The 22,386-nt window shown below is 42.3% G+C and overlaps 1 protein-coding gene across 5 annotated transcripts in view; it reads right to left on the minus strand.

Moving 5' to 3' along the window:
• Nucleotides 1–20,475, minus strand: part of LOC309363333 (cholesterol transporter ABCA5-like) — a 62,603-nt gene extending 42,128 nt beyond the window's left edge. Inside the window, exons 1-10 of one of the 5 annotated variants that reach the window (XM_081899522.1) lie at nt 20,330–20,475; nt 14,410–14,605; nt 10,630–10,748; nt 9,498–9,702; nt 8,355–8,516; nt 7,869–7,966; nt 6,321–6,550; nt 4,078–4,219; nt 2,246–2,434; nt 934–1,081 (exon numbers count right to left, since the gene is read on the minus strand). In XM_081899522.1, the coding sequence (XP_081755648.1) occupies nt 934–1,081; nt 2,246–2,434; nt 4,078–4,219; nt 6,321–6,550; nt 7,869–7,966; nt 8,355–8,516; nt 9,498–9,702; nt 10,630–10,734 (1,279 nt within the window). In that variant the 5' untranslated portion in view covers nt 10,735–10,748; nt 14,410–14,605; nt 20,330–20,475. Of the gene's footprint in view, nt 1–933; nt 1,082–2,245; nt 2,435–4,077; nt 4,220–6,320; nt 6,551–7,868; nt 7,967–8,354; nt 8,517–9,497; nt 9,703–10,629; nt 10,749–14,409; nt 14,606–18,157; nt 18,177–20,100; nt 20,259–20,329 lie in introns of those variants that run through there. The other 4 variants (XM_081899523.1, XM_081899524.1, XM_081899525.1 and 1 more) reach the window with 4 other exon arrangements.
• Between the last annotated feature and the right edge of the window lie 1,911 nt (nt 20,476–22,386).

Here is a 22,386-nt window from a genome sequence, read left to right on the forward strand (position 1 = left end):
ACTGTAAGGCGGGGGGACGGGGACTGGCTGATGGTAGACTGAGTTGGTGGAGAAGAGCTCCATTTGCCCTAATGGACCAGCCTCCATTGGCAACAACCAATCAGAACTCAGTTGTCTCAAGTCCATGCTATATTTGGATCTAAGATACAGAGGAAACTGAAGGTAAAGGTGTTCAATCTTTGGAAACGCAAATGGCTATTGATTCAGTCCCCACCACGACAGTGTAAATCAAAAGAAGGTTCTTTTCCTTTTCGCCAGGGCTAATGAAGACCAAACAGAGGCTCATGCCGGTGTTGGCAGATGGCAAACGATCACGTGCCTAATTAGGTGTCAGCGTACGTCCTGGGTTCTCATGCCTCTCAATTCCCAAACAATCTCTTTTTAATTACGGCCACCAGTTTATGCAATGGTTTGCCCCCTCTGTGCACTTGCACCGAGAGCGTAGACACTGCACATTCACCTGCTAAGCAAAGCTAAAAGAACCACATAATTCTGGGGCATGTGCAAAGGCCCCAGCCCATCCAAGCAGTAACAACAGATTCCCACCCAGGCAACTTATCAGGCACAGCAGCTTACCTCCAGTAGTGCATTTGTGTCAAATGCCTTCAGACAGTTGTTTGGGAATACACATCTGTTGTCTGTGCAGCTGCCCAATGCTTTGAATTGCACAATACTAGTGGTGCATATAAATCCTTCTTTCACCCATGAGCATCTCTGGCTCAAGATCCAGGGGTGGAATCCTATTTATGCTTTCTCATTCTCTCTTGTGAAGGATGGGGATAAGCCACTGAACCATTTCCTACTTAGCTATTAGAACAGGGAAGCACCTGGGCATTGAACCGACAGGATGTTGTCCTACCAGATGCTACCAACTTTATGCTGTGTTAGGCAATGTTTAGCACATACGTGCGTGTATGCTAAAACCAATCATACCTGGAATCACCTGATCCAGGTAAAGTGCTAGGAGTAGATAAAGCATGCTGTCCAGGGCCAATAGTGAAAGTGCAATAACTAGAGGGTAAGGACCATGGCTTAAATTTGAGAAAACGCTTCCTTCTTCATAATCTTCCAGATGCATCACCTGCAAACAAATACAGAGGTTACAGTAATCCAGCGTATTAATCCAGCGTATTTTCTTTTAACTGTTGAATGATTCTGTGTACGTTGCAGCAGCCTTTGGCTATGTGCAATAAAACTGACTGACTACAGAAGTTATAGATTCTATGGAACAGAATTACTTTATTTAATATTATTAGGGGAACTTTTCTAACTGGCCATCAAGGCAGCCCTGTTTAGGGAAGTTTTTAATGTTTGATGTTTTATCGTGTTTTTAATATTCTGTTGGGAGCCACACAGAGTGGCTGGGGAAACCCAGCCAGAGGGACGGGGTATAAATAAATGAAGAAGAAGAAGAAGAAGAAGAAGAAGAAGAAGAAGAAGAAGAAGAAGAAGTTGTAGTTTGTATACCAGCAAAAGGAAAAGGCTAATTAGAGCAATGCAAATGACAGGAAGCCAGTGTAATTTGTCCCAGAGTAAAAAAAAATAAAATGCTTTGGGACATATCCCAGGGTTGTTGAGCTATTTGGGGGGAAGTTGTTGACATTTGGCCGATTTTCCAAAATTCCCCTGGGACACTAGTTGAAATCCCGGGTGCGTCTGTGAACATCCTATTCCTAACTCCATTCAGGAGTGGGGCTGCTGTCAGGCTTTAAACAAGCCTTTAAAATACAAGTTTGACTAGGTCATGTGACTGAGCTGAACGGAGTTTGGAATAGCGCTAAGTCTTCCCCTGCCCTGCCCCTACCATACCCACAGAATGCCCTTTGGGGGGGGGGGGGACTTATCCTGACCTGACTTCAATTCAGCAGGTTTCAGCTGGCTATGGGACTTATACTGGCATATCTCCAGCTAGCCAAGATGAGGGAATTCAGCTTGCATAGCCCTGGCTGAGCCCAAGATCCAGCTATTCCAAATTTACTCATCCCAGAGAGTGCTGGGAGTGGGTTGCAGATTTATTCTGGCTCTGGTCCCCCCCCAAATATCTGCCAATGTTAGCTGATGAGAAAGCCATTGATAATAAACAAGCAACATGTTCACTGCAAGTTTAAGAAATGACAACTCCGTGTCACACATTTTTTACACTGAGGTGAAATCTTATTATCCTATCTTGTATTTAAGCCATAGTGAAGTTACTATTCATGGAAACCCATATACCAGCACTGATTAAATAGGGAACTTTACTAACCTGTGCAACGCCAACCAAAAATGTGCACTGACACAGAGGACTTAGTAACCAGACATATGACTTTGGAAAATCCTCCAGCAGGACGATTGTCAGGCCCACAAAACCAAAAGCCAGGGTGGTCAGAAATTCAACCGTACCGACATATTTTGATTTTTTGAAGAGAGGAGTCAGCATAAATGCAAAGAAAACCTAAACACAAACAGAACATTTATTTCAGTGCACAATAAACCTCGATTAAAATTGCTGAAATCATAATTTGTGTAGACAATTTGGAACAATTACAACCTATTGCTGTCTTAATACGTATAATGTACCTGATCCAAGAAATCAACTGGCTTCATCATCCTGAGGACCTTTTCCTAAGAGTGTTATAGCTTTTGATACGCTGGCTGAATTTGCACATGGTTTTAAACCATTGTTTACTGTGTGCATGAACAGAAAGGAGCCCACACAAAAACGTGGGGCCGCGTGCTAAGGACTTTGCCAGGGTTACATTTCATTTTTGACAATTTGTGGCTTGTCATGACATGCAAACGAGGAATCGTGGTTTGAAATGGACAGTGATTAGATAAACAAGCCAGCTTCATAGCCCATTGTTTGAAGATGTTTGTTCTGAAACTGAAAAGCCAAAACTCCTGGCCCCACAGGAGGCAGCGAGAGGGTGTAGCTATCACTTTGCATGAATTCCTTTCTGCTCATGCACATAGCACTGAATTATAGTTTAGCATTATGAGTGTACACAGTCAATGTTAACATCCATTATCTCATTTTGGCCATGAGACTAGAGTGATAAGAGAAAGTGATATGGAATACTCTATATTCTTAAAAATAAGATCTGCCAACAGTCAACAAGCAGACTTTTCAAATAACTTTTTCCAGTTACGGACCACCTCATTCCTTTTGCCCCACCGAAATCCTCTAATGGACCATTTCTGGTGGTTCCTTATGTCCATGATGCTTGATTGGCCTTCACTAGGCCTCTCTACTAGTAGTTTCAGCAAGAACAATCCCTCCCTTCTTTTAGATGTCTTTTTTGTTTAGACAGCACTTTGCAAAATGATTTTTCATTTGAACTCGTACATTTTAATTAATGTTTTCAATTGATGTTATCTGTATGTTGTACTCTGCCTTGCTATGTTTTTATGGGAGTGCAGATGATAAACTTGTAAATAAATTAATCTTCGTATCCACAGAGTGCATTCTGCTACCCACCATTGATTTATTTAAATGCCTGCAAGCATCAAGAAACAATAAATCAGGCATAGGCAAACTCAGCCCTCCAAATGTTTTGGGACTACAGTTCCCATCATCCCTAACCACTGGTCCTGTTAGCTAGGGAGTTGTAGTCCCAAAACATCTGGAGGGCTGAGTTTGCCTATGCCTGCAATAAATTGTTTAAAAGTCAAAAGACTTAAAACACTCAGAAACTACTGGAATAATCCAGGTTCACTAAAAATCAGTGGTAATGTTTCCAAGAAGAACTGCACCCTTGGCTAATGGATAATTAATAACTCTTTAAAAGCTGCCAGCTTAAAATAAGACTGCAGTGAATAAGTAATACAGTTCATTCTAATATCAGGGAAGGGTTATGTGGTAAGTAGCCATTTGAATACATTCAACAGCAAATGAGAAATAATGTCTGCCAAAATGTATAAGCAAATGTAACTATTCGGGACCTCTTATGTCAAAGAGGTAGGGTACCTACTGCTATTCACAGCAGAGGAAAAAAACACATCATAAACAAATCGTTTATGCCAATATAGCAAGAAGCACTCCAAAACACAGTACTCTCAATGTACTGACAATGAGCACAAACACATACACACACTTACGGAAGATATTCCATATAGGAAAAAAAGAAGAAATATCACAAAGCTGCTACTTTTGGGAAAGAGCGAAGAGAATGTTGCAATGACCGACATGAGAAGGGACATGACAAATATCAGACTGGTATACAGTAGGACCCAAGAAAGCCTAGAAAGAGAAACACAATGAAAGTTCATGAATTTCAAGGTCATCTGTACAACTATACAGATAAAATACTTTTTCTGTGAGTCCTTTGAATGGTCATCTGGGCACGTCTCAAACCTGGTTTCTGTACCTGAGAAGAGCAAGTTGGGAACTTTCTAGGAAGGCCAAAGCCTTCCAATCTCGGTTCTGATATAGTTTGGGGCTAAAAATGCCTTTGCCAACTATCTACGCTGGATAATAGACAGGGAAGTAATGGGGTCCCTCTTAGTTCTACTAGAATGCTAAGTGGCTTTTTATGCCACTAGCCATTATGTCCAACATTTGGCTTGGAGACACCATTTTTCAGTGGCTTCAGTCCTGCTTGGTGAAGTGTCCCCAGAAGGTGGTTTGGGGGGACCACCGTTCACCCCTTTGGCATTGGCCTATTTTGTCCCTCATACTATTTAGCATCTTCACGAAGTCACAGGAAATGGTGGGCCAGGGATTTTGACACCCAGCAATATTTCTCCATTTCATCTAAAGCCAAAAAGGTTCTACATCATTGTTGGGGTGGTTTGAACGTAGGCTAACAAACCAGGGCTGGAACAAAACAAGACAAAATTACTGTTGGCCAACCTGAATACAGTTGGACTTACTTTTGAGTAAACATGCAAAGGATTGTGTTAGAAGAAATTTTGTAAGGGAACTGACAGAGGGAAGTTATCAATGCTGTTATTGTAAGAACAGCCAGAAGAGAACCGAACTGGAAGGTGCTTGCCCTGTCTCTCAATTCATTGCTCTATCCAAACAGAAGGGTAGTTCTAGGAAAATCCTGAACTTGCCCAACATAGGTGCAGAACTCAGATGTGATACCCCAGAGACCATGAAGAACAACAAACTGAAGCCAAATGCAATACATGCTACTCAATGCTGCACGAAGTGATAAGGCCCTAAAATGAGCCCTCGTGTGAATCTCAAATGAATGGAGCACATTGTGGCACAGATATTGAAATGAGTTCATTAATATTTTAATCCAAAAGGTTCTAAAGTACATAATTCTTCCTAACTCTTTCAAAACAGCTGTCTCAGAAATTCTGCCAATGTATCTAATCCTTTGCCAACTATCTGTGTTGGCCCAGTATACCTGAACGAGTGTCTCCAACCCCACTGTCCAACCCGGACACTGAGGTCCAGCTCCGAGAGCCTTCTGGTGGTTCCCTCACTGCGAGAAGCAACATTACAGAGAACCAGGCAGAGGGCCTTCTTGGTAGTGGCACCCTCCCTGTGGAACGCCCTCCCATCAGATGTCAAAGAAATAAACAACTATCAGACGTTTAGAAGACATCTGAAGGCAGCCCTGTTCAGGGAAGTTTTTAATGACTGATGTTTTAATGTATTTGTAATCTTTTGTTGGAAGCTGCCCAGAGTGGCTGGGGAAACCCAGCCAGATGGGTGGGGTATAAATAATAAATTATCATCATCATCATCATCCTCATCATCCTCTGGCTCAAGATAAGGGAAACAACAGTGAAGGGGGGCAGGGGCGGGGAGACAGGCTTCCTTTCCAGACCTCTCCACAACAGAGGAACTGCAACAGTCAGAACTACAAAGGTGCTCCCTCCTGCCAAGACCAGGACTACATAATGGTACCCAATCTAAGTGTTAGTTGACCTCTGGAAATGAGGTATAAGATCTTGGCCTGGGGAAACATTTTGCAAGGCCTCTTGGAACAAAGGGGTGACAGCATCATTAGGATAATAGGTTTTTCTTTACCAGGCACCATTGGATCCATTTTGGAGCCTTTGGCAGAGCTCATATCAATAATGGCGGCATATGAAAAATCAACAATGGCTTTGAGAGTAAGCTAAGCCCTTGTGATCTGTTTGTCCATGTTTGTGGTAGGAGGAGGAGAAATGCCTGAGGTAAGTCTTCTCCAAAAAAACCACATGCTGTAAACCACAATAAGCCAAACCACGGCTCAGCTCAAAGTAGAAGGATTAGAAGGAGCAAAGCAGCTATGATCTCGTCTCTGAGATCCTATGCAATCACACTAAAACAAGGTTTTGGCTTTGCATTACTATCCATTCTGTTTACTTAACATCAAAAAACTAAGGCACATACGTACCAAAAGGCAGTGTCGTGGAGACCCATGATCATTAAAAATTCTTTCAATTTCTTTTCCTTTTCTGCCACGATATGAATTGCCAAATAATAACCAAAGGGGGAAAAGGCAATTACTAAATAAATTAAAATGATTGCACGAGGGAAATTGTCTATTTCCATAATGGCAGACTCTCCCATCATGACCGCGTTTGTTAGTTTCAGGTCTTCCAATAGCGAATGATTAGTCTTCAGCTAAAAAAAGAAAGAAAGAAAAGGAAGGGAATGTTAAAATCAGTTTCTATGCTGCCCCTATTAAGTAAACTTTAATTCCAAAATCATTAAAACAAATATAACAATATGCGTGCTTTAACCTAGTTTAGTAATCCAGCTAAATCCCATGGAACTCAAACGTTTTTGAGTTTCACAAAACTGATTTCTTAAATGCTTGTTTGCTTTATCTATTTCACTCTATGAATCTTGGGGTTCTTGAGCAGAGAAGAAGTCAAATAAATTAATAAAAAAATGAATTTCAGACAGAATAACCTAAATAGCAAAATAGAACTTCATGAGACAAGCACATGAAAACTAAACCAAACCAAAACTGGCATGGGATATTACATTCACAAGTGAAAATGATAAATGCTCAGCAAGCACCCCTACAGTGTAGTCATTAGAAGTAAGTTCTTTTTGAGTTCTGTGGGATTCTCAAGTGCTTCGTTGTGTTTATTGACTTCCAGTCGTTTCCATGTCCAATTCAAAATGTTGTTTTTGACATTATGGTGGCGTGATGAATGGAAAATTGCATTATGTGAAACATTTACCTGTGGGTAAATGTTTCATGTAATATAATTTTCATGTGTTTGTTTTTTGTTTGTTTTTTTGAAAGGGAAACAAAGGCCACCTCTTTTGCCTCTGTTTGGTGAGATTTTACTGAATATATAAAAAAATTAAAAATTACATTTGTCCCTTCTGCAAGTTTCTCAAGAAATCTGGGATAAGTAACATCTAATTGGTTAAAAAAAGTTCTTGATACAGAGCCTTTTATTCTTGGTTCTCCTTGTTCCTCTAATAGGTTTCAGTTATAGGTTGATGTTTCTGCATATCTTGTAAGTCAAGTGTACCATACCTCTTGTTTTCTCATTTCTTATGATGGTATTCTCCACTTATTTCTCCACTTATGATGGTATTCTCCACTTATGATGGTATTCTCCACTGCTGTATCTTATCGCAAATATCCAGTTAACCAACTTTACCAACACATACCACAGTTAATGTTGCTTGCACGTATATCCACAATACCCATTTGGGTGGACATATGTGGCATTACTCAGAAAAAAGCGTTTTATATTTGGCTAACCATTGGCCTTGATATCTTTATAGAAATCATCATATACACTTGATTGATAGTCACCATGAAGGCAAATGTTATTGCCATTCATTTGAGCAAAAGCCCTCCATTATGTGAAATGCCTTACAATGCAAGGAAGAAAGTGCAATGACTTTTAATACATCAACTCTTCTTGAACAACGACAATTCAGGGCGTTTCACATTCTCATTCTTTGCATTTACCTGTATAATTGCTGCATCAATACTGATCTGTAGAGCAGTGAATCCATTGCGCCAGTACGTTTCAGCTTCACATATCTTGGAAGGGCTTGGGCAACTGGCTGTGGAAAAACAAATTCTAAGATGAGAAACCTAAACTTTCTCTGTTAATTAGCCAAAAGCAAAAAAGGCTGACATAAATTCTGATGACAAAACCCTATAAATTTGTTTTATTGTCACCGAGCTAGATTTTGCCCAGTGATTCTATGCTCTGGGAACAGAAATGTGGGTTTAGTTGTCTTACTTAATGCACTCTTCTACCTAAACACTCTAGGCAGCTTCAAAAAATACATTCAATAAAATAACAAAGAAAAGGCATCAGCAAAAAGATTAGCAGTTCTCAACCAAAAACAACTGTCTTGAAAATTACTGTTGCAAGTTGCTCCCATGACTAAAGCTATAATATTATTAAGGGGTACAGATACATACATATATACATACAGGTATTACCTCTGGATTCCATATAAATTGCAGATACTGGAACCTTTGCAGGAGGAAATCTGAGATGGTAGGACATAGAATCCTTGAAAATTATACCCACAAATTTTCGAGGGTTACGAAGATTAGCCTCTTGCATTCCCTCCTCACTCAGAAATTCTTCTGTAATTATTCCTGCAAAATATAAAAGTCTCTCTTAGCTACTCTCAACTATGGACATCTATATCAACAGAAGGACAATTCAGTACATTAGCTGCTGCCTCATTTGTTAGCCCACAGCCTAGAAGGCCTTTTTTGGTTTTGGTTTTACAAATATTTTGTTTTGTTTTTACAAATATGTGCTGGAAAGAGCAGCTCTAGCTTTTCAGGCAGCAAGCAACAGACAGCAAAGTGAAAATTGTAAACTCGTATGAATATCATGTCCTATACATGCGCCTAGCAATTGTATGCTTCAAAAATAGAAAAGTACTGAGCCCCTGGCAAATGAAGTGCAAGTGTTTTCTACTCAAGCAACTGGAAATATAATGGCAGAGCCCAGATCTTTTGCTCTCAAGTAACATAAGGCATGGGGGCAGGTCACTTAAGACTCAGGATGCCAATGTCCCTGGAGGGATATTCACCCAGTTTTTCCAATAGGAGAAAGACAAATCTTGAACTTGTTTTCTTTGTTCCTGGAAGATATAACTGCTATGTGGCTTATTAATGTGATTCAGGCAGTGGCACAGGAATAGCAGTGAAAACTCCCTTAGTACGCAGCAATGAGAACACTGTATAGTAGGAAGCTGTATTCTTCAGGGCCTCTGAGACAGTCTTCTAACATCAATGACAAGTTGAATAGTGGGAAACAATGGAGAACAGCACATTGGGAGATAAGATTCTAGTGAGAGAGAAAAGAAACCTTCCTCCTTAAATATGTCTGTCTGAGCCCTTATATGTCGCTGAGCTGGATGCAAGAGGGATTCAGTAGTCGTGTAGGATTATAGTATGACTAAAATGTGAAGTCAAAGGCTTTGAGAATGTAGTGTTTACACAGGAGAAACACTCTTCCATGCAGAAAACGTACTCGATCAATCATTCTGATAACTGCATCTGCCAAGTAAATGCAAAGAGAAAAGGCAAAACAAAGAAGTAGAGTAGAATGAAAGCTCACAATACCTTCTGTAAAGTATTCTGCAGACATTTTGTGCATGATTTTTCTTGTCTCATCATTCGCTGGTGTGTAGCCAACAATTAACTCAGAGATGCTGGAGTGATCCACAGAATAAAGATCAGAATCAGGCACCTCATCATATTTCTTGTTTGGATACATCATGCTCATTAATATTAGCCAAAATAAAAAGAAAAGTGGAAGTAGGACTTCCTGCACAAATGAAATGAATAAGTTAAATGGGTAACAGTAACTGACAGTAGCCATCTAAGGCTGCATTCCTGTACCTAACCCCATGGTAGGCAATAAGCTTAAATATGCATAATAAACAGGACTGTACCCTTTGCACAAACTTGCTCAGTATAAAAGAAGTACATCAAATTAATCAACATTATTCAGATAAATTCAAAATCCTTAGAAGCAGATAATCATGACTAGTGGGTACAGCATCTCAACAGGCTTAAATGAGAACCAGCGGGAGGGAAATTTGTTACACCAGGTCTGGGGGTTGGTGTAAAATTGCTCGGTCAACAGCTACACATGCTGCAGATTGAAAGGGTATAGGATATGGCATGTCTACTCCACTCTAGCAGCACCCACGTCCTTTGCATGAGTCTGCCCCATTCTGGCAATTCCATTGGCAAATGCTCTTTGCAGAACAGCTCTTGGACTACAGTATTGCTCCTAATATTGTCTCGCAGTCAGTGTGCCCTTGATGATTCATAATAACAAAAAGCACAGTCAGCTGCAGCATGGGTAGAAAAGCACCAAGGCTTCTCCTGAGATTGTGGCAGTACTGAAATGATGGTGTGATTACAGCAATTCACATGTTTACACTGTTTTCCTACTGAGCTCATGATAATCATTGTATACATTCCTTATACTTGCAAGCTCCACTTTTTAGAAAACGTGGAGCACAAAGGATTAAAATTGGCTAGCTAAAACACTGCCTTTAGCATAGCCCATCACATTTAAGCAATTTTGTTTTTTGATGAAGGAACCCAAGGGCAAATCTGAAAGATCTCTTTAAAACACAGCCCCAAGAAATAAAGCAATGCCGTTAAACCTTCAGCAACATTTTCACATAAATCTAGAAAACACAGACAGCCATAAACATTAGAATACTGCTGTTCAGCTCACCTGAACACTGCTCTTTTTCGTCCTCCATTTAACTAGGCAGTTCTTGTATAAAAGAGCTCTGGTTTGTCGCCACACTCCCACATGTCTCGGAGCATCTGCAGGCATTTTTCACACGTGGCCTGAAAAGCAAGCAAAAAGCATGAGGCGTGCTACATAAAATGAATTTGTACCTTTTAAATGCCCAATGTGCATATTATTAATTGTAGAATAATGAGCAGACTCTTACAGGAGCTTTGAATAATTTCCTAACTACCCAAGGCTGCCTTCCATAAGAGTTTTCCATCAAAGATTCTACACTATTTTGAGACATTTATTACAAAATTCAATTATTATTTTTTTGTAAATGCCAAATGGGGCGGGGGTGAATCACATATTTTAAGCAGGACATCACAGAAACTAAGAAACTAAAGGAGCAATCAAGAATGAATAATTTAAAAGTCTAAATTGGAGGGGGAAATGAGGGGAGCCTTGGTAGAAGTAAAAAACATTTTGGTATCATAACATAGGGCCTGTGGAAGTTTTAAAGACAAATATGGGCGCTGCACAAAAAAAGGGTCCGTATCCCCACACTTTAGTTAATTTTGTGATGAACAAACAACCCTCCAAGTCCAGATGTTATAACACTATATTTATTTAGCAAAATTCCCTCAAGCTTTATGTTTGCACATGATCAGAAATACTCTTCTCTCTAGCCAGCTTTGCAAGCACGGGAAAAGCTACTACAGTGGTACCTCAGTTCTCGAACGTCTCCACTGATGAATGTTTTGGAACCCAAACACCAAAAACCCAGAAGTTTTTGAATGCGCCTCAGAAGTCGAACAGCTTCCGCTGGGCGTTTTTCAATTTTCTAAATTGAATTTGCAGACAGCACTTTGCGCCTTGGTTTTCAAATGTTTCAGAACTCGAACGGTCTTCCGGAATGGATTATGTTCGAGAACCGAGGTACCGCTGTAAAACTGGACTTAACAATACTAAAAAAAAAAAGGCATACCACCCAACTGTCGCAATGTTACCGGGACATCCCAGATTTACATAAGCAACCCCAGCTTCTGAAAGTAATCCTGGATGTCCCATTTTGGCCAACACCACCACTGCCACAGACTCCACCTGTGCTGGTGCTGCCCTACCCAAGGCTCTGGCTTTTCCAAAAGCGTGCTGAAAACACACTTCTGCTGCACCACAAACTCCACCTTTACCGCATCATACAATACGATAGTCTTTTTTGTCACTGTCCCATATAGAATAACACAACTGAAAATCTACATCAGACATTCAGAAACCAACAAGCCTGCTATCCCAGCCTGGTTAGCCCCATAAAAACTCTGATACCCCATAATTAAATACAATATACTCCCACAGAGACTACCTTGCACTGCGTTTATAACCAAAATCACATTTGAATAGAAACTGTTTATCATGCAGCTACTCCTAGTCTTTATAACCCTGTACCTTCTTCCAGAAGGCAGAAGCTGAAAGAGATCATTTCCGGGGTGTGCACTATCCTGCACTATCTCTGCAGCTTTCTTATGGCACCTGGAAGCATAGATTTGATCCAAGGTGGGAAGAGTGCACCCAATTCTCTCTGCAGTCTTTACAACCCTGGACAACATTGTTTTTTCCCTGACTGTGCATCATGGTCTTTGCCTGCAACCACAGGCCACAAACAGCAGTGGAGAGAGGAAGATAAGGTGGAGGAGGGTGTGGGAAGATAAGCAGTGGGATGGGGAGTGTCCCGAATTCCTCTCGGGAAATGTTGGGAGCGTATGAAAAGAAAATGTACAGTTTTACAATTGCTTATTTGTTGCTGTGTTGGAGGAGTGCAGAAGGAGCAATCCAGCCTGGACGCTAGCGCACTGCTCACCCATGGTACGCCATGGTAGATGGCTTACCATGTCTTATTATGCCATCAATGAATTTAATGATGCTCTATGGTAAGCATTACAGACAAGGCATGGTTAGGTTTCTAATGTTTGCATCTCTTCTAAGCCTCCGTCCTCAGGAACTTTGAAAAAAAAAAGGAAAGGAAAAGATTGAAAAGCCCTGTGATTTAGGAAGAGAAAGCACTGCCCTTAGGAATACTGCATATCAACGGTCTTCTGAGAAGCCAAGTGTGACTGAATGACAACAGTGCCAAACAACATTGAAGTGTGCGTGTGTTTTTAAATGTTACTCCCATCACAAACATTATACAACTATGGCTCCACTCCTGACCTAGTCTCCAAAAAAACAAACAATTTATCAAATCGTTAAGTTTTCCTGAAATAAATGCTTGCTATTAATTGCTTTTTAATTGAATAAGCCACAGACAGACAAAATCTGAGAACTCTACTCTCTTGCTACCGAAACTACCAAGGCAATGAAATCACACAGATTTCTACCAGACACTACCGAGGCAATGAAATCACTCAGCTCACTGACAACAGACTGCTCTGCTTATTAGTAAAGCTTCAAGCAAGGACTGGATTTTGTGCATAGTCTTCCTGCTGCTCTGCATCATTTCAAAGCACTCACCACTAGCTAGTTGGCATGGGAAAGTACGGACCGCTCCCTAGAAACACTTTTATCAATCTGCCTGCCTGACACATCTATGTTAGTAATCTCTGGCATCTTGTTATCCTAAAAAGAAGAAACAAGTCCTTATATTGATTTTCCGTTTACTGCATATGATGTTGGCAAAAGTATGCCTCTAAAAGTATATAAGAAGCCAATGACTTCTAATTATTATTATTTTTACAACATCTGTCTGGCATCCCAGACTTGAAAGTCATGACATCTGCAGAAGAATCTATGAACTGTCCACTGCAACTCAAGTGTCATGGACCGATGGGAACCCCTCTCTAGAGAAACAAGGAGGGAATAAAACAAATATAAGTTTTTTTTAAAAAAGGAGGGAAACAAATATTCTTAACACAACATTCACTAACTTCTAGCATCCAGTAGTCACAAACAATGTCTCTGTCTTGCCCAGAGATCAAGAGGTCAAAACCAAAGGTTACCCCTGCCTTCTCGGGACTCAGGAGCAAGGCAATGGTACCGTATATATACACATCACAATCTGTATACCTCAGTACAATAAATACATATTATGGTAAGCTATGGTAAAGGGACCTCTGACCATTAGGTCCAGTTGTGACCGACTCTGGGGTTGCGGCACTCATCCCACTTTATTGGCCAAGGGAGCCGGCATACAGCTTCCGGATCATGTGACCAGCATGACTAAGCCGCTTCTGGCAAACCAGAGCAGCGCACAGGAACACTGTTTACCTTTCCGCCGGAGTGGTACCTATTTGCACTTTGCACTTTGATGTGCTTTCGAACTGCTAGGTTGGCAGGAGCAGGGACCGAGCAATGGGAGCTCACCCCGTTGCGGGGATTTGAACCACCGACCTTCTGATCGGCAAGTCCTAGGCTCTGTGGTTTAACCCACAGCGCCATATTAAAAATACATATTAAAAGTACCAACAAAACACACAGTGCTGACCCAATCCATGGATTTTCCAATAAAATTTACTCAACAGGCTACGGAACTTCAACTTGTGATCACCAATTTATTTTTGCACATCTCAAACCTGTTTCAAAACCAACTCTCTGAGCTACAGACATTTAAGCAGAACTAAACCAAATACATTACTAGACCACCCATGCATGGATTACAGACCCCACCGGTCTAGAGGTTTCCAAAATCAGACCAGAAAGGTGTCTCTCAATTTTCGGGACAAACTTGGCGGTTCATACAAAGGTCGAAACTCCCAAGAAAAGACCACAGGGATGTGAACTCACCTGTGTTGCTCCTTTTGTCTGGTCTAAGAGTATCAGGGCCTTGGCAACATCAAGCAGTGTGGTCTCTTTGGGGTCACCAAATTGTTATGGGCAAAAGCCCACCAGGGGTTCAGGCACAGCCAAATCACTTAGTCCCAACACTGATGAGAGAGACCAGGAAATGCTTCTTTCAAATGAAATCGGATTTTATTTCAAGCTGCAGACAAAAAAGGTGACAGTGAGACAAGCAACCAGAAAAGCTTGTTCAAAGCGGCACATGCAAGTAAACAAGAGAAGCATTCAATACAAATGCTTATTTCAGTTCAACTCACAGGCTGTTTGCATGTAATGCTCAACTATGGTTTGTTTTTACCATGATTTGTTCAACAAGTCATCTCAAAGATGAGCAAACAAACCGTAACTTATTTCTCACCTTTGTAGCTTAAAATTATCTGTCACTCCTGCCCAAAAACCTCTTTAAAACATGGTGCAGAAAGTTAACCATATGTACACAGAGATGGCACATTTGCTATATGAAATCCATGTTCATTTACATCACTAATCTTGCTTCCCCTCTTTGAATAGTTTTTAATAATAATAATAATAATAATAATAATAATAATAATAATAATAATAATATCATCATCTTGAAAGGGAAGTTATCCTGCAAGCACATTTGTGTAATCTGACAGCAATTCCTCTCTATAAGGATCTGGCCTGTGAAGAACTCGGGTTAAAGGGATTTCTGACAAAACTGACAACATTGGCTGGATGAGGCAATTTGCACAAAAAGGAAAGAGGCTTTTAGAGTCTCTCTGTGGACACACAGCATTGTGATCACAGCACTCTGCAATCTGGGCGTACTGAAATAAAAGCACTCAAGGAGGAGAAACTGTGTGAAACCTCATCCGGGGGCCAGTAAGGCAGACTTAAATGTCATTATAGTAGGCAGATACACTTTATTTCAAGAAAGACAATTCCTGACCAGACAGAGGCATTCTGTTTACATATTTAATGCCCGTCATGTTTGACTGAAGCCTCTATTGAACTAAACTGTATTCTAGTTACCCCCTTTTGTTAAAGATCCAGATAACTTCACATGTACAGTATTGGCTTACAGAAGAAGTACAGGCGACTTCTGCAAAGCAACCTCTCATTCCTTTCTACATGGTGCTGTAATGCTAAATTAGCAGCGGCATCCGATGCAAATCTGAAGAAAGCAGGGGGGTGTAGCATGGAGGTCACGCAAAGGTACTTAGCCAATAAGTCAGCCCAGCTGCAGTGCAGTGAACTAGAGACATTACCCCCCCACACACACAAAAACCTCCTTGCTAATATGATTTTAGAAACCTAGAGCTAATGTTAGGGGTAACCTACAAGCATTTTGTAGGTCCTTGTTTGAATGCTTTTCACCCACAGCTTCTGAGAGAGAAAATTCCAAGGTCTATATAGACCACACAATGCAAGAAGCAAAATGATTCATCTAAAATCCGCCAATAGTTTATTGGTAACGCAAGTTAATTGAAATTAGCCTATATAGCTCTCACACACAATCATACTTGTGCTTCATAGGAAAAGATGCATGATAATACATTGTCATTCTCCCTCCTCTTAATCCAATATCCACACATGATCAACCTGTGAGCATTACAGATCGCATCCCATCTTTTCTGCCAACTGCCTGTTTTTCTTCAGCAAATGGAACAGGATTACTCTTAAATCTGCTCAGAATATTGCCAATACGTCAAGAGATTAGGAAAAGCTGTGCACACTCTTTAAAAGTAGAATCACTATTTACAGGGCAGGAATCAGTTAAAAGATGCAGGGCGAAGGGCATAGTACCTCAGTCATATGCTCATTTTGTTTCTCAGTCCAAACATTAATACAAACTATTTAAAGTAACATACTCCTAATTCGTTTATTTCTTTTAAAATATTTCTAAGCTGCCATTAAGGGTCCAAGCCCTCTTGATATGGTGAACCATAAAAAAAATACAGTGCGAACAACAATAAAAAACAACAAAAGACAGTTGCAATAAAGGGGAGGAGGGAACCACAAAAAATATTTATCAAAGAAGTGGTAGTAAAAACATATAGGTTTTGGGATTCTCCTTATGTCTGAAGAACCCCAGCTGACAATTCAATCCAAAGGTATGGAGCCACCACTGAAAAAGTCCTCTCCCTCATGACAACTAGCCTGAGAGCTCTCAGACACAAGCACTCCTAACAATCTTTATTCAGAGTTACGTTTATTTCAGCTGAAGTCACTTGCAAAAAAAGTAAGGTTAAGAAAGCAGGCTTCAGCTAAAGTTGCCATTAACAAGGGAAACACAGTTTTACAGTGAGCCAGCCCAATGAGCAACTGTAGGAGCTGCTGGCAAACAGAATGGCCACTTGTCTGAAGAAATCATAGTGGAATAAGCTATGCGGTTTGATTAATTGCTGATTAATTATGCACAAATATGCACATTAATAAAACAGTAGTTCTAATGGGGTTATGGTTTGTTTTTTTTAAAAAAGGAGAAGGCCGAGTGTTGCAGTCCTAGTGGCATGAACTGCCAAAGAATGGCTGAAATATAAACTTCAACATACGTATTTCACTACTACCGACAACAGCTATGTTACAGTTAGCATCAGAGGCAGCGTGCCCCTGGCTGACAGCTGCTGGGAATCACCACCGGCAGAATGCAGTTAAGGTTCATGTTTTGCTTGTGGGCTTCCGAAGGGCAACTGGTTGGCCACCGTGAGAACAGAACGCTGGACTAGATGGGCCTTTAGTCTGATCCAGCAGAGCTTTTACGTTCTTATGCAGTACAGTCAGACCTTGGAAGTCGAATGGAATCCATTCCGGAAGTCCGTTTGACTTCCAAAATGTTCGGGAACCAAGACACGGAAGCTCCTGCAGTCAACTGGAAGCCGCGATGGACGTTCAGGTTCCAAAGAACGTTCGCCAACCGAAACAATCACATCCGGGTTGGTGGCATTCAGAAGCCAAAACATTCAACTCGCAAGGCGTTCGACTTCCAAGGTACGACTGTACTGCCAATAACTTACTCTGACACTATGCTTATGGCCTGCTAGAGGAAAATCAATATTTTGTTAATGCAATCAACTTTCCACATAAGCAGGCAATCACTGTCAATCAGCTAACATATATCCAGCGTGTTAGCCATGCAAGCCTGTTGCATTAAAAGCTACTGAAAGGCCTGTTACATAGGCTTCTGTGGACTAGTCTCTACTTCAGATGCATTCAATTTTACATGTTGACCGATCTATACATACATAAGGTTGCGTGGGAATGCAAATGGAGAATGGGAATGTGTACGCGATAAGGGATAAATGCAATACAAGACCAGACTGTGAAAATTATATTAACAGTGAAATCATTATAGTGACCATTCATATTTGCAAAGCAGTGTTGACAATAACACAAATTTAATGGCAAGTTAATTAGCTGACCGTTCTTATTTGCTCTTCCGATTCAAATCTACCAGTTTTCATTTTTTTAAATGATTTTTGTTTTTGTGAAAATGCAAACATAAAAAGTATTACTTTTAAATAATAAAATATACAGCATATGAAGATATGATTTAAATTTACAACAACAAAACAACATCATGTTGGACCTATCAAAATAATATATATGGTTCAATTATCATGGTATTTCATATTCCACTGATTATAAATAAACACCACTTTTCAATAAACCTGTCTGTTGAGTATCCTTTTAATCTGTACATTTTGGTTAGAAATGTCAAATTTCCTCATACCAAAATATTCTCGAGGATTTCCAAGATGCAGCTACCACTTGTCTTGCTATCGCACGTAAAACTCTTCGAAATTTCCAAGTCTTCCTGTTAGGTGTGACCCTTCAAACATCCCAGAAACAGTTCTTTAGGTTTTAACAGAACATCATATCCCATCATCTATTTTTATTGCTTCTGGAACCTCCTGCCAAAATGGTTTGACAAGCCGGCAGCCCTAACATACATGTGTTCAATCTGCATTATTCACTTTTATCTTATGCCTTTGCGCCACAGGAAGATGCAGCATCAATTCAGGGCTTGGCATGCCATTGCAGAGAGAGCAGCTGGGGGCAATAGGGAAACCAGAGAATTAATTTGTGCTCTTGTTGGTCTTTTTCTTCTTCACAGCCTCTCTTTACGGTTAAACAAAATCACTCCCCCAAAACCCTAACCAGAACCCAGAAGGACTACAGTAGAAGCCAATTGTAAAATACAGCTGCTCCTCAAAGGAAAACAAGATGGCCTTTCCTTGTCTGCAGCTAGATATGGACTGTTCCTTCCCATAATCAAAACATGTGCAGGCATGACCACATTCAAAAGATAACTGACGGTGGCTGCATTGATATCTTGACAGCTAGCCACTCTGGCTGTGGCTCTAGAAGAACAGCCTTGGGATTTGTTCTTAAAGCACCACTGTCTGCATTCCAAACGTGAGGAGGCACACTGCCAACTCATGCCACCCGAATGGATATTTCTAATTTAAGCCTCATCCCTTGGACCTGGCTTGCTATTGCTCTTCTTCTCCCTCCCCACCCTGCCTGCATATCTCATTATCTGCAAAACTGCAACGATGTCCACTTGATGCCTAATTCATATGCAGCATCCGGGGTGCCAACTTGAAGAAAATACAGTGGTACCTCGGGTTACATACGCTTCAGGTTACAGACTCTGCTAACCCAGAAATATTACCACAGTTTAAGAACTTTGCTTCAGGATAAAAACAGCGGCGGTGGGAGGCCCCATTAGCTTAAGTGGCGCTTCAGGTTAAGAACAGACCTCCAGAAACAGTGGCATAGCGTGGGGGGTGCAGGGGGGGCCCGGCCGCACCGGGCGCAACATCTGGGGGTTAGGGGGCGCAAATCCATGGGTTAGGGGGCGCAAATCCACAGGTTAGGGGGCACAAATTACTTGCCTTGCCCCGGGTGCTGACAACCCATGCTACGCCACTGTCCAGAAGGAATTAAGTACTTAACCCGAAGTACCACTGTATGGGGTCGGGGTGGGCGGTAACCCTGCCCAGCATAATCGATCACACACCATTTGAACTGCAATGCCCATCAGCTTTGGGAGGGTGTGGCTTGGCCCCCCTCCAATATTTCATAGGAGTTGGCTCCTATGGGCAGCATAATGAGGTTGTGCAAAAGCATCTATTCTGGAAGGGGCAGGGAGGGGAAAGCGCATAAACGCACGCAAGCGAAAGGCATGCTTTCGGACAAGCTTACAAAAACCAACTCCTTCCCTCCCAGCTCACGTAGCTGCGTTCCGCGCCAAGAAGCGGAGAAACCCGACGCCGTCGTGAGGGTTGCTCCTCAATTATTGACAGCTCCAGCCCCATATACACCTGCAGCGACAGCAGCCAAGCCTGTCTGGGCTGGGAGAGGAGCCGCGTGCGCCGACATGCCCAAGACAGCCCCGTGGCCTTGGCAACTCCCGAAAAGGAGGCCGTCGGGTTGCAGCCCCCGAGCGGGAACGTGGGGAGGAGAGGGGCCTGGGCCTGGGGGTGCTGCTCGCCCTCTTAAAAGGGGTGGGGACAAATAAACAAACCAACCCGCCGCCTCGTTTCCTTCCCCTGAATATCTCCACACGGTCTCTTCTTCCCCCCTCGTTTTGGCCTCCCCTTTCCCCGCGTCTTTTCTCGCCAGCGCGCAGCCCCACACGGCGCCTTCTTCCCGCCGCCGAGCCTGTACCTGAGAGAAGCCGCAGCCTCGCCTAGAAGCAGCCGCCGCTCCCCAAAACAGCCAAGCCGGCGAGACGCAGTGGCGGCGGCGGCGGCCCCGCTTCCTCCACCTCAGGCCCGCTTCGTCAAGGGGGCTGAGAGGAGGAGGAGGCGGAGAAGGAGGCGGCGGCCGGCGCGCATGGCGTGGCGCGCCTTTGCCCCCTCAGCCTCGTTCCCAGGGCAGCAAGCCGGCAGCTTACCTGGCTCTGCCGTGCGAGAGGGAGGCGAGCTGCCTTCCGCCGGCTCGGACGGAAAGCAGAGAGGAAGGAGCGTCGTCTGCTGGTAGGAGCAAGTTTCCAAGCCCAGCGAATTCCTCTCCTCCTCCTCCCCGCTCCGAGGGAAGGGAAGAAATGGAAATAAAAGGCGCCGTTCGGCAGGCGCCGCTTTAGACGTAACGACTGAAAAGAAACATTCTCCCGCCGAGTCCTCGGGACGGAATGCGGCAGATCCCAGACGCGTTGCCAGGCAATGCATTCGGTGGCCTCTTCTTCACACACACACACACCTCGGATTATACACTGAGGAGCCTGCCTACCCAATCCCGGTGACGACCCCTAGGGCAGCGGGGAGATGGATCGGGTGGAGAAGCCAGGCCACCCGTAGGAAGAGCACGCGCAACACCAGGACCACCAGCTTAACATGAATCAACAGTGTGATGATGCAGCAGCAAAAAAGAGCTAATGCTATGCTAGGCTGCATCAACACGGTGGCCATATACAGTGGTACCTCAGGTTACAGACGCTTCAGTTTACGGACTCTTCAGGTTACTGACTCCGCTAACCCAGAAATAGTACTTCGGGTTAAGAACGTTGCTTCAGGATGAGAACAGAAATTGCGCAGTGGCAGCAGCTAGAGGTTCCATTAGCTAAAGTAGTACCTCAGGTTAAGAACAGTTTCAGGTTAAGAACGGACCTCCGGAACGAATTAAGTTCTTAACCTGAGGTACCACTGTATGTCCTCTTTTTCCAGGACAAGTCCTTTTCTTCTTCTTCTTCATGGATCTTTGAAATGAGAGCCGTCATCGCGCTCCATAGTTAAAAGTGGAAGTTGGCAAATGTTTTTGGCTCTTAGAAATATGGCAGCCCTAACAGAAGTATAGTGTCCAGATGAAGGGAAGTCATAGTACCACATTTGCCCTCCCATCAGATGTCAAAGAAATAAACAACTATCAGGCTTTGAGAAGACATCTGAAGGCAGCCCTGTTTGTATTTTAATATTCTGCTGGAAGCTGAAAGGCTGCCTCAAGATAGCTCAGAGCTCAGACAACTCCATACCCTCCAACATTTCTCCAGTCAAAATAGGGACGTCCTAAGGGAAAGTGGGACATTCCGGGATCAAACTGGGATGGCTTCTGTAAATCCAGGACCTTCCCCCTGCTTAGAAGTAAGTCCCACTGGGTTGTGCGATGGTTACTCCCAAGGAACTGTGGGCAGGATGGCATCTGAGGCTTTATAAACAGCCTAGGTCTAACAGGAGTGGAGAGAGACTCCTAGCAAGATTACAGATGCTTTAGGTCTGAATCTTTGTTCCCTTTTAATTTCATTCCAGGCAGAAACTTGAAGCTTCAAAGATGGTTCTAATTTGTTGCTATTTCAGGACACTTTGGCAGGAGGAAAACTGAGCAGCTGAACATAATAATTCTTCAACGTAGAAGATGCTTATTAGCCCCACAGTCTAGGAAGAGCTAGTGAGCCACATGTAGTCATCCTCAGAATTCTTACCAAATTCTGTTGCATTTAAAAACAACAAGAAGAAGAGTTTGCCACCTGATATTTATATAAACAATGGCATCTTGAGTCGAAATTGTGTATATTTGTTATGTTTATTATGATATAGCTGTAGTAGTTACAAGAAATCAAACTGATGCTGTCACCATATGTGTAATTGCAAACTGCAAAAAAGTAAAAACAACAAACCTTTCTACCATTTTTAACCAAAGAGTGTCTTGCCATGCAAGCAACATTCCAAAGTATGAAATACCAGTTCATTAAATATGGGGAATTATTATTCTGGTTATCAGGAACTTTTGAACCATTGTGCCTTGCAAGTAAACTCCGTAATATTTTATAAAACTGGGCCATCCATGCCAGCTGCAAATAACAAGCCAGGCAAATGCTGGTCTGGGTTGTGAATCATGAGTAAGCGAAACTATGGTTTATGGAGCTAAGCAAATGTGCAGGCTCACAGAGAAGAGTTCAGAACCACTTCGTTCCTACCTGGTCCTTTTCCGGCCCCCCGTGGCATTGCTGAGCCAACC

This window comes from Podarcis melisellensis (genome assembly GCF_964234715.1).
Source record: "Podarcis melisellensis genome assembly, chromosome: 2".
In the NCBI taxonomy this organism is placed as follows: domain Eukaryota; kingdom Metazoa; phylum Chordata; class Lepidosauria; order Squamata; family Lacertidae; genus Podarcis; species Podarcis melisellensis.